The sequence below is a fragment of the Leptonychotes weddellii genome, chromosome 9, assembly GCF_054177405.1.
Source record: "Leptonychotes weddellii isolate Sample4059 chromosome 9, ASM5417740v2, whole genome shotgun sequence".
Taxonomy (NCBI): domain Eukaryota; kingdom Metazoa; phylum Chordata; class Mammalia; order Carnivora; family Phocidae; genus Leptonychotes; species Leptonychotes weddellii.
In genome coordinates, this window is record NC_138377.1 from 28,349,126 (window position 1) to 28,361,865 (window position 12,740).

The 12,740-nt window shown below is 39.6% G+C and overlaps 1 protein-coding gene across 2 annotated transcripts in view; it reads right to left on the bottom strand.

The window, feature by feature from the left end:
• SLC39A9 (solute carrier family 39 member 9) overlaps window positions 1-12,740 on the bottom strand; it is a 53,842-nt gene that overhangs the window by 26,181 nt on the left and 14,921 nt on the right. For both annotated transcript variants that reach the window (XM_081830350.1, XM_081830351.1), the window contains exon 2: window positions 8,640-8,748. In XM_081830350.1, the coding sequence (XP_081686476.1) occupies window positions 8,640-8,748 (109 nt within the window). The remainder of the gene's footprint in view (window positions 1-8,639; window positions 8,749-12,740) is intronic.

The following is a 12,740-nucleotide window of genomic DNA, read 5'->3' on the forward strand; positions in this document are numbered from 1 at the left end:
CTGGGTGGCTCAGTCGTTAAGCGTCTGCCTTCGGCTCAGGTCATGATCCCAGGGTCCTGGGATCGAGTCCCACATCGGGCTTCCCGCTCTGCGGGAAGCCTGCTTCTCCCTCTCCCACTCCCCCTGCTTGTGTTCCTGCTCTCGCTATGTCTCTCTCTGTTAAATAAATAAAATCTTTAAAAAAAAAAAAAAAAAGAGATGCAAGCAGTATGAACCGGGAGAAGATACGAAGAGAAAAGGACAAGTGATCCAGTTCTAAGCTTCATATTTTGTTATATTATGAAGACAATAAAATTTTGAGGTATGTTCACTTCATTTGGTTGCAACTGGGCTTTTAAGAGGAAAATAAACTAGTGCTGTCAATAAAATTCTCCTTGTGGGGAAACTTAAGCTTAAAAAAAAGTAGAGGTTTCAGAGTAAGATTGCCTGTGTTCAAATCCTGATCGTGACACTTACTAGCTGAGTATCTTGGACATGTCATTCCACCTCTTTGTGGCTTCATGTCCTCATCTGTAAAACAGTACCCACCTCAGATGGCTGTTGGGATGATTAGACAATAAATGTGAAGGGCTCCACACAATAGCTGGTATATGCTAAGTGCTCACTAAATGTTCAGGAACATAGTTATATATTAAATGGAATTTGGGAGATTCATTTTTAAACATCTTTTGTTATATAATTGATCTGAATATCAGTCAGAAACAATAGTGAGTAATAAACAATGTTGGGGGAAGGGAGGGGAAGAGGCAGGGGAAAAAAGCAGAGATCAGACATTTTAGCAGACAAAATAAGAAGTAGAAGAGATAGATATCATTCCACGATCATCCATATTTCAGAATCCTGAGGACAAAGTGTAAGAGTTTTAAAGAGCTCCATTTTTATTAATGAATGACAGGCCAAGAGTTAGTTAAATATAACAGATTTAACCCTCTCCTTTTATTTAAATGTAGAGCAAAATGACAAAACCATAAGATAACTGTACTTCTCTAAAAAATCTGATATGTGGCATTCATGGAGAAATTTAGTGAAATAATCTATATTGAACCACTCCAAATAACAGTTAGGACTATCCTAACAATTATGAATAATATCGGCTTCAGGTTTCTATTTAGGTCTTTGACCCCATAGCCTGCCTTTCTCAATATACCAATTCTCATGTCCCAAAGAATTATGGTGGTTTCAAATTTAGCCCCACAGTAAACAAGCACTGCAGTCCTCAATAGACTACATTCTTAAAACCTGTTTCTGTAGAGACAGTCTTCTCACACGAATGCTGATCTAATTCCAGTGATTTTAGAGCTATAATTAGAGAAAAGTATGAGAGGTTCCTCTTTACATTAATTAGTATTTAATAATGCTTATTAAAGTGCCAGAGCACTCAGTTAACATGATATATTGAGCTCTGAAAAAATATCTGTTAATTATAATTATAAGGTCCACAGAAGAACTAAACTATAGGTTGTAGTAAACATGTACACAAACTCCTCTCTTGAAGTTGGAAGAAAAGCTGGTTGGATCTACAATAAAGAAAGAGGGGGCGGAGAAAAAGATAAAGTAGCAGAAATGAAAGCGATGTGACTAAGCTCACCAGTGTGCAGACAGATGTGGAAAATGTGGAGACAGCTTACGGTTACTAAGATGGTTAAGCTACCTCAAAAAATTTTTCAGAGTGGGGTATTAATATTTTACTTTTTAAAAAGAATGATGGGGACTTTTGGAGCTGGCTCAGATGGAGTAAACCTAGTGTTGCCTCAATCATACAATGATTACTACAGAAACTCTGGACAAAACAACCAAAGAACTACCTAAGGACTACAAATGTAAACAGTAACAAGAGGAGAGAGGGCAGCAAAAACTGCAAAAGAAACCTCGTCCTTCTGGCCAGAGAACCAGGGAAAGGGGCTGCTGGGGGATGTCCTTATGGAGGGAAACCACCCTCTTTTTTCTTTCCCAGCCTGGCCTTGAAGGCAGTCCCAGTTGGGGAACTGCATGGCAGCAACACAGGCAGTGAAAACCCCCAGAAAAACCCCCATCTTTCTGGCCAGAGTGGTTGCAAGAACACAGGGGCCGGGGGTGGGGGCGGGGGGGAGATATGGTTATTTTGTTCTCTCTTTTCTCCTGCCACCTTGCCCTGAGGGCACCCCGAGTTACCCAGAACTGTGCAATGGCAGCACAGGCAGCTACAACTCCTAGAAAAACCCCATCTTTCTGGCCACAGGGCTAGGTAAAGGGTCCCCTGGGAGCCAGGGAGTGTGAGAAGAATACTGGAGAGGAAACAGCTAAGGAGGGTTCCCCTAACAGTGCGTATAAATGGCACCAGTCCCAGACTTACCCTTGAACTCTGCAGGGATAGGACATACCCAAAGCAGCATTACAAAGGCTTTGAAAACTGAACTAAAATTAAAACCATCACACAAAAAGGCACCAAAGAACTGGCAGTCTGAAACCAACCAGGCTAGTGACTGCTAAAACAAAAGAAGTAAATGTTCTCTAGAGGATTTTGAAAGGACCCAAAGTTCCAAAATATATTATTAAAAATGTACAGAATACAACCCAAACTTGCTTGACATACAAAGAAACAGAAAAATTGGGGCACCTGGGTGGCTCAGTCAGTTAAGCATTTCATTGGTGAAAAATTTCACCAATCATGAAGGGAAAAAAGAATCAATCCAATCCCAAAGCAAATCAGATACTGGAATACTCAAGACTTTAAATCAGTTATCATAACTATGTGCTCTAGGGGCACCTGGGTGGCTCAGTCGTCAAGCGTCTGCCTTCGGCTCAGGTCATGATCCCAGGGTCCTGGGATGGAACCCCGCATCGGGCTCCCTGCTCAGCGGGGAGTCTGCTTCTCCCCCTCCCTCTGCTTCTACCCCTGCTCATGCTCTCTCTCTATCTCGAATGAATAAATTAAAAAAAAAATCTACAGCTAACATTATACTTAATGGTGAAAGACTGAGTGACAATAAGGCAAGGCTGACTATTTTCATTCCTAATCAACCTCATACTAGATGGTCTAACCAGTGCAATAAGGAAAGGAAAAAAATTTTTATTTTATTTTTTTAAAAGATTTTATTTATTTATTTGAAAAGAGAGAGAGAGAGCACAAGCAGGGGGAGCTCAGGCAGAGGCAAAGGGAGAAGCAGACTCCCCGCAGAGCAAGGGGAGCGTGATGTAGGACTCGATCCCAGGACCCCGGGATCATGACCTGAGCCCAAGGCAGACGCTTAACCAACTGAGCCACCCAGGCGCCCGGAAAAAAAATTTTAAAGCATATTGGAAAACAAAACATGAAAGTGTCTCCGGAAAAGAAAGCATTAAACTGTCTATATTCATAGATGATATGATTGTGTAGCAAATCACAAGGAATCTACAAAAAGCTCCTATAACAAGTGAGTTTAGCAAATTTCTATATACTAGAATACTGGAAATTGAAATATTTTTAAAGTATCATTTACAATCACACGAAAAACAGGAAATATTTAGGTATAAATATAACAGAATACCTATAGATCTGTATGCTAAAAGCTACAACACTGGGGGTGCCTAGCTGGCTCAGTCAGTGGAGCATAGGACTCTTGATCTTGGAACTCTGAGTTTGAGCCCCATTGTTGGGCATGGAAGTTACTTAAAAAGAAATAAAAATTAAAATCAAAAAAATTTAAAAACTATAGCACTGATAAAAGAAATCAAAGACCTAAAAAAATGGAGATTTATATTCATGGATTGGAAAATACAGTATTTTCAAAATGTCAATTCTCCCCAAATTAATCTACAGATGCAACTCAATCAGAGTCTCAGCATGATTTTTTGTGTAGACATTGACAAGCTGATTCTAAAGTTTTTATAGAAAGGCAAAGGAACTAGTTTAACCAAAATAATTTTGAAAAATAAAAATGAAGTTAGAAGGATTTCACCATCTGATGTCAAGATTTGCTATAAAGCTACAGTCATCAAGACAAGGTTGTACTGGGGGTGCCTGGATGGCTTAGTCAGTTAAGCGTCTGCCTTCAGTTCAGGTCATGTTCCCGGAGCCCTGGGATTGAGCCCTTCGTCAGGATCCCTGCTCAGTGGGGAGTCTGCTTCTCCTTCTCCCTCTGCTCCTCCCCAAGCTCGTGCTCTCACTCACTCAACTCTCTCCAATAAATAAATAAAATCTTAAAAAGAAAAAACAAAAAGACAAGGTTGTATTGGCAAAGGACAGACATGTAGATCAACTGAACAGAATAGAGAGTCTAGAAATAGACCAACACAAATGTGGTCAATTGATTTTTGACAAAGGTGCAAAGGTAATTAATCTTTTCAACAAAGGGTGTTGGAACTATTGGACATCCATCCATATCCCAAAAAAATGAACCTTACATCAGATACAAAATTAACTCAATTTTGTTGAGTTAACACATACTAAGTGTAAAACCTAAAATTACAAAACTTCTAGAGGAAAACAAAAGAGAAAACATTTGTGAACTTGGGTTCAGCAAAGGGATTTTAGGTATGACCCCAAAGCACAATTCATGAAAGAAAGAATTGATAAATTGGAGTTTATCAAAATTAAAAACTACTCTGTCAATGATACTGTTAAGAGACTGAAAAGATAAGCCAAAGACTAGGAGAAAATATTTGTAGATCACCTATCTGATAAGACTTGTATCCAGGGGTGGCCAGAGTGGCTCAGTCAGATAAGCGGCTTACGCCTGATTTCAGCTCAGGTCATAATCTCAGGGTCCTGGGATTGAGCCCCATGTCAGGCTCCACGCTCACTGGGGAGTCTGCTTCAGGAGTCTCTTCTCCCTCCCTCTCCCTCTGCCCCTCCCCCTGCTCATGCTCACTCTCTCTGTCTCTCTCAAATAAATAATCTTAAAAAAAAAAAAAAAAAGACTTGTATCCAGGGGGCCCCTGTCTGGCTCAGTTGGTACAGCATGCAACCCTTGATGCTGGGGTCATGAGTTCAAGCCCCATGTTGGGCCTAGAGCTTACTTAAAAACAAAAAGCAAAAAAATAGTAACTTGTATCCAGAACATGTAAAGAACCCTCAAAACTCAATAATAAGAAAACTCAAAAAATAGGCGAAAATTTGAATCATCAAAGAACACATAATAATGGCAAAGAAGCATATGAAAAGATGTTTAACATCATTAACCATTAGGGAATTGCAAATTAAAACCACACTGGGATAGCATTACCTATTAGAATGGCTAAAAATAAAAAAACCAAACAAGGGGCACCTGGGTGGCTCAGTCGTTAAATGTCTGCCTTCGGCTCAGGTCATGATCCCAGGATCTTGGGATCCAGCCCTGCATCGGGCTCCCTGCTCGGCAGAAAGCCTGCTTCTCCCTCTCCCACTCCCCCTACTTGTGTTCCCTCTCTTGCTGTGTCTCTCTCTGTCAAATAAATTAAAAAAAAAAAAAATCTTAAAAAAAACCCCAAAATAAATAGCATCAAGTGCTGACAAGAAAGTGAAGCAACTGAACTCTCATCCATTATTGCTGGGAATGCAAAATGGTACAGCTACTTAGAAAAAGAGTTTGGTAATTTCTTAAGTTAAACATACACTTACCATATGATCCAACCATTCTACTTATAGGTAATTACACAAGAAAAATAACTCAAGTTCACACAAAAATCTGTATACAAATGTTTATAGTGACTTTATTCATATTTCCACCCAAACTGAAAAAAACCAGTCTTTTTTTTAATTTTTATTTTTTATTTGACAGAGGGAGACACAGCGAGAGAGGGAACACAAGCAGGGGGAGTGGGAGAGGGAGAAGCAGGCTTCCCGCGGAGCAGGGAGCCCGATGCGGGGCTCGATCCCAGGACCCTGGGATCATGACCCGAGCCGAAGGAAGACACTTAACGACTGAGCCACCCAGGTGCCCCAAAAACCAATATGTCTTTAAAGGAAGGAAAGAAAAAGGAAAGGAAAAGGTGAAGGAAAAAACAAACTACGGTTCATCCAAACAATGGAATACTACTCAGAAATAAAAAGGCACAACAGACCAGCGATAGATACACACCACAACATGATGGCTCTCAAATGCATTAGGCTAAGCAAAAGAAGCCAGACCAAAAGGCTGCACAATTTCACTTACATGACATTCTGAAAAGGCAAAACTATAGGGAGAGGGAAGAGATCTATGGTTGCCAGAGGTTGGGGGTGGAGGAAGGGTATGATTACAGAAGGGCAGCATGAGGGAATGGTTTTTGGGTGATGGCACTGTTCTGTATTTTGATTACACTGGTGATAACATGACTATGCATCTGTCAAAACTCAAGGACGTGTCCACCAAGAAGAGTGAATGTAAAATATATAAATGAAAATACCTTTCTTAATTGAAATGACGGTTTAGGGCTGGAGACTAATCCATGATGAAAGGCTAAAGAAACTAGAATGCTTACTTTTTAGAAAAGCAGGTTTAAAAAGCACATTGTATCTGCTTTCAAATGAATCCACAAAATTATTTTGGGCCCCAAATCAAGAACACTGAAAATGAAGGAATGCAACTCGACAACATGATAGCTGAATTTAAGCTTAAAACTATACCTGAAATCTGGTATGTCAATTATATCTTAATAAAACTGCTATTTAAAAAAACCCAAAAAATATACCTGAAAAACTTTTTTTTTCCTTTACCCAAGTGTTTCCCAAACTTTTCTAGTAAGAATCAGATGAAAACCTGTTAAAAATAGATATTCCTAGGTCCCTTCTCTTGAGATTCTGATTTTGTAGTCTAGGTTAGGGACCAGAAAACTTTTAAACTGCACCCCTAAAAAAGGAACTTTTTAAGGAAAACAACTGCTACTCATAATTCTTTCTTAGCTACAAGGTCAAGGAAAAAAATTTTTGTCTATTTGGTCATGATCTGAAAGTTTTCTAGTATACCAGAATAGTGATCTCTGCACTGAAATAATCACACATCAGAAAAATTCAAGATGATCCACTGGGATACGAAAGAAAATACAGGTGATGCTTGAAAAACATGGGGGGTTAGGGTGCTGACCCCTTGCGCAGTTGAAAACCCGCATATAGCTTGGGACTCCTCAAAAACTTAACTATTAATAGCCTACCGTTGACCAGATGCCTTACTGATAACATAGTCTTTTAATGCATATTTTGTATGTTCTACATATTACATACTACATTCTTACAATAAAGTAAGCCAGAGAAAAGATTAAGGAAGAGGAAACACATTTATAGTACTGTACCAAAAAAAAAAGCCACATATTAAGTGGACCCACATAGTTCAAACCTGTGTTGTTCAAAGGTCAACTGTATTGGTCTTCTATACAAATTTACTTTAAACCTCATACTTCAAAATTTTCTATTTTAGGTTTGTGTTTTATAATGCATACATAAATCAGTGCAATAGTGCATGCTTATTTTTCCCCCCAATAGGATGTGCGATCAAAAAGAGCAGAAACCACTGCCCTGGACTCCTGATTTATTATCTCCCCCCTAAATTTGACCAGTCTTCATCCTCTCTCCTATTTTGCAATAAGACCCCCACAATCCTCATATATAACATCTGCCACCACTCTTTGCCTACCCAACACCATTCATTATGTCTATATTGACAACATTCATTATGCCTATATTGACACCCCAGGGAGGAGAGCATCATCACTCTGGATAAAGGACACAGCTTTTTTCCTTGACTGAGATCTGAAAAGCTGCTTATTATATTGTATCTAGTATGAAATTTGGAAAGTGCCTACCTTTCTATACTACTCTTAAAGTCCAGTTGAGTACTGGCACTTGAAGATTCCACTCAACAACGTAATAGTTGTGATTTCGATCCTTCACAGGTGTCTTTTTTTTTTGAAGATTTTATTTATTTATTTGAGAGAGAGAATGAGAGAGAGAGAGCATGAGAGGGGGGAGGGTCAGAGGGAGAAGCAGACTCCCTGCTGAGCAGGGAGCCCGATGTGGGACTCGATCCCGGGACTCCAGGATCATGACCTGAGCCGAAGGCAGTTGCTTAACCAACTGAGCCACCCAGGCGCCCCTTCACAGGTGTCTGAAGTTGCGTGACAAGCAGTAATCTGATTTTGCTGAGTCACAAATCTAAATCAAGTATGTTTCCAGGTGTGAGGACCAAACTGTCTAGCAGGTGAGTGACCCAAGCCGCCTACCCAGTATTTACTCTCACATACCTATACTCTTCGTTCTCTGCTCATTGTTCTTAGGGTCAGGAAAGACTTCTTTCACTTTTTTGGCTCTCCTTTACTGCAGAGATCCCCACCAAATACCTACAAGTTTACTGTAAAGACTCCTTGAATCCAAATGTGTATAATCTGTTTATTTTTTCAATTAAAGAACACTAAAAATACAATTACTATCATGTAGAATTTGGGAAGTTTTTAAGTGGGCTTTAAAAAAGGACTGTCATACTTAGACTGGAATTCATGCATTACTGCAAATAAATCTTACGTGGTATTCATGAATTGGGGATTCAATTCAAAAACTGCGAAGGATGTGTTCAATGTCAAAGATGTCAGAAGATATGTTTTAAGAACTCTTCCCAGGGTAGAATTCCATGGCAAATATGAAGTATGTTCAGGAAAAAAACCCACTAGGCTTCTCCTTTCAACCCTCTATGTCAACAACATATCTCAAAGCAGACCCTCTTCTTTCTCACCCTCAAGAATATCTTCATAAAGTGCGTGTACTCCTTCGGGCACGATGACCGCCAGTGCAGTTCCACAGAGAAGGCCAGCACCCAAAACAGTCACCAGCTTTAGCCGCTCCTGGAAAGGAAACACAAGAAACTGATGAAAAGATTGATGACTGAATGAGAAAAAGTTTCTGAGGTATCTGTAATCAAGACCATGAGCTGCTCATTTGTGAGACCAAAATCTACAATAGCCAATGAACATGAAACAGGGTCAGCTTCATGAAGAATTAATGCCAATTAAAAAAAAAACAGGGAGATGCCACTTACAAATTTGCCAGATTGGCAATGATGTGGGAAAACTTGTCTATTATCCACGATGGGAGAAAAGAGCACACTTGTCCGATGCTGGGAGAAATGTAAATTGCTACAACCTATCTGGACTCCTATTTGGTGATTTCAATTTGAAGCCTCAAAAATGTGAATTCTTTGATCCAGCAATTTCACTTCTAGAAATTCATCCTAAGAAAGAACTATGCAAAGATGATCACCGCACTAAGAGTGCAAACCTGAAAATATCCTAAATGTTCAAACAAGGAGTTTGATTGAGTAAACCATAATACTTCATCACAGTACAACACCGCGCCATTATATGATTCAGGTCTATTCATGGATACAGAAAGTCATGATGCACTACTATGAGGAAAAAGCTGGTGGCAAACCATATGCACTGATAATTTTATTACAAATCTCATATTTGTAATAAAAAGTATACACGTAAGTAGAACAAGTGTAAATCAAACATTAACAAATTTTTGACTTTATAATATATAAACATAATATGTAATATACAACTTATAAAAACATATTTGTAACTGAGCTACAATGAACATGTATTACTCATACAAAAAAAAAATGTGCTTAATTAATTCAGTACTAAAATGTTCTACGGATGTCTTTAAAAACTGCTTTACTGAGGTATGACTGAAATACCAAAAGCTGTAGGATGTTTAATGTATACAACTTGACGTGTATGGAGATAAACATATATCTGTGAAACCATCATCACAATCTATGCCATAAATGATCTACGGTTTTAATCCAACCTAATCTCAATTTTTTTCTTACTACCCAAATTTCTTTGAGAGACTGCCTCCTGACATACAAGATATAAAAGATTACATTTCAAAATTTCTTTTTTTTTTTTTTTTTTTAAGATTTTATTTATTTGACAGAGAGAGACACAGTGAGAGTGGGAACACAAGCAGGGGGAGTGGGAGAGGGAGAAGCAGGCTTCCCGCTCAGGAGGGAGCCCGATGTGGGGCTCGATCCCAAGACCCTGGGATCATGACCTGAGCCGAAGGCAGATGTTTAATGATTGAGCCACCCAGGCACCCCCATTTCAAAATTTCTTGAGGCAGTGGTGTACCCTATACGGCTTCCTGGAGTCTTAGAAGTATGAAAAATGACCTTAAAAACTAAAAGGAGGAAATTATGTACATTACTTAAGAAAAAATTTCACTAATTAATGAATGGAATGTCATGTACTTCACTTTTCTGTTTTAGTTTCCTTTATGAGGTTAGCAAAAATAACAGTGGCTGTATTATCTCTGACATACTACTGCACTTGTGACTCTGAGGCTAGGGGAATAAATATATAATATACACATACATACATACATATACACTGTCCCTATAGGAAAATGCGTTCTTAGCTGACAGGCTGGTTGAAGCATTACCACCCCCTCGTTTGGGAGGAAGAAAGGAATCTATATCTCATCGTGTCTCTAGTGAAAATGGAGAAACTACAGTTGCAAAGTCAGCACCAACTAATACTTGCCATATAGCAAGAGGAGAAGCCCCCACTCCCTAGCGCACAGGCCAGGTCGGTCCTTCATACATTCAGGATGGCCATTATTAGCTACTTATAGAGTATTCTGAATGCATCCAGCAGTTGGGGGCACTGGCTTGGGAGGTAGAAATGGCTCCATGTCCAAACTGGTTAATAATTCAGTACTTTAGCTTTTCTTCTGTAAAATAAATACTTCTACATGTCTTATATAGGAGGCAACGAGAAAGTGATTGACGCATTTTGGAAAAATTACACCAAACAACTGGTGTTACTATTTTATTTCTTTTGGTGTTACTATTTTAATATTTAATCCTGAGCTATTCTAAGAGCTTTTGTCGTTTACAAGTTACCAAACTCATCAAAGCACTGTTAATCACGGCATTCATTTGAGATGAACTGTCAGAGCATGGAGAACACGAGATGGAAAAACAGCTCTATTCTGTGTAGAAGGGGACATGGTATATGACTTAGTCTTCTCCTCATTTTCTCTAATGAATTCATAAAAGTCACCTTTGCTTTAAAAAAATTCATGAATGTAAAGTTTTACTCCCGAGGAAGGACAAAAATAATGGTAAACTGAACTGGACTGAGCATACCATTTCATTGTAGGGACTTGGTTTCAGAACTCCACAATTCAAACTAATGAATAAATTGCTAGGGAAGAAAATTGTCCTATCAGCATTTTGACTATGACTATGCTCTACTCTGGGAAATGGAAATGAAAGATGCCCCTGCATTGCAAATTAAGGGAAGATGAGAAGTGATGAAAGGGGTGTACTTAAAAGAGAAAAGAGCTGAGCACCCTCAAGAATTACTGGGGTGGCAGCTCACATCATACACATAAATTAATTCTTGATGGATTATACTTTAATATAAAATCTAGAACACAAAAACTTCTAGAAGGAAGAATATTTTTGCAATCTTGATGTTGGCAAAATTTCTTAGCAAGGATACGCACACAAAAAGAATTTAAAACAGGGGTGCCTGAGATGAACCATAAGAGATGATGGACTCTGAAAAACAAACTGAGGGTTCTAGAGGGGAGGGGAGTGGGAGGATGGGTTAGCCTGGTGATGGGTATTAAAGAGGGCACATTCTTGGAGCACCGGGTGTTATACGCAAACAATGAATCATGGAACACTACATCAAAAATTAATGATGTAATGTATGGTGATGAACATAATAAAAAAAAAACTGACTGTAAAACAGGGGCGCCTGGGTGGCTCAGATGGTTGGGCGTCTGCCTTCGGCTCGGGTCATGATCTCAGGGTCCTGGGATCGAGTCCCGCATCGGGCTCCTTGCTTAGCGGGGAGCCTGCTTCTCCCTCTGCCTGCCACTCCCCCTGCTTGTACTCTCCCTCTCTCTCTGGCAAATAAACAAATGGAATCTTCAGGAAAAAAAAAAGAATTTAAAACATTTGCTGATCCACTAAGAAAATGGACAAGCTACATACTGGAAGAAAATATCCACAACACATATATCTGTAGTGGATGCTGGTAACACTGCCCACGTCCATCTCCTCCAGGTTGGAGACACCTGTTTCCCTAGCTGCTGGGAGTGTTGCCTACTGATGGCTCACAGCTGAGTCTCTGAGGACCTTACTTGGGGCCAAAGGATACTGACTAACCTAAGGCTATATTTCCTCTCGCAGGGCAGTTCACATCCCATGACTAGTCCCCTGGGTTGTCTGGAAGGAGGTACAAGGCCAGGTCCTCTTGCCTCAATTCCGGATATCTCTGAAGAGCCATCCAGCTTCAGAGCCAGGTGAGCTGAGGCCTCTACTGTACCGAATTACAATTCAACTTCTCCATCTGCTTAATTCTACTCATTCTTTCCCAGGTGTTATTCCCAAGAGCACTCCCCAATAAACTTACTGCATGCAAATCTCCTTCTCAGAGTCTGTTTTCTGGGTAACCCAACCTAAGATACTGATAAAGGGCTTGTGAAATATAAAGAACTTCCACAACTTTCACAACTCAGTAAGAGGCAAAAACAAACAAAAAACCCACGCAACAAAAAATGGGTAAAATATTGAATAGGTACTTCACCAAAGATATATGAATGTCCAATACGCCCATGAAAAGATGCTCAGCATCTTTACTCACCAGGAAAATGCAAATCTAAACTACAAGATACTTCTTTACACCCACTAGAATGGCTCAGATTAAAGACTGACGACACTAAATGATGGCAAAGATACAGAGCAAGTGGAGCTCTCATGCATTGCTGCTGGGACCATGAAATGGTACAACCACTTTGGAAAACTATTAGTCTC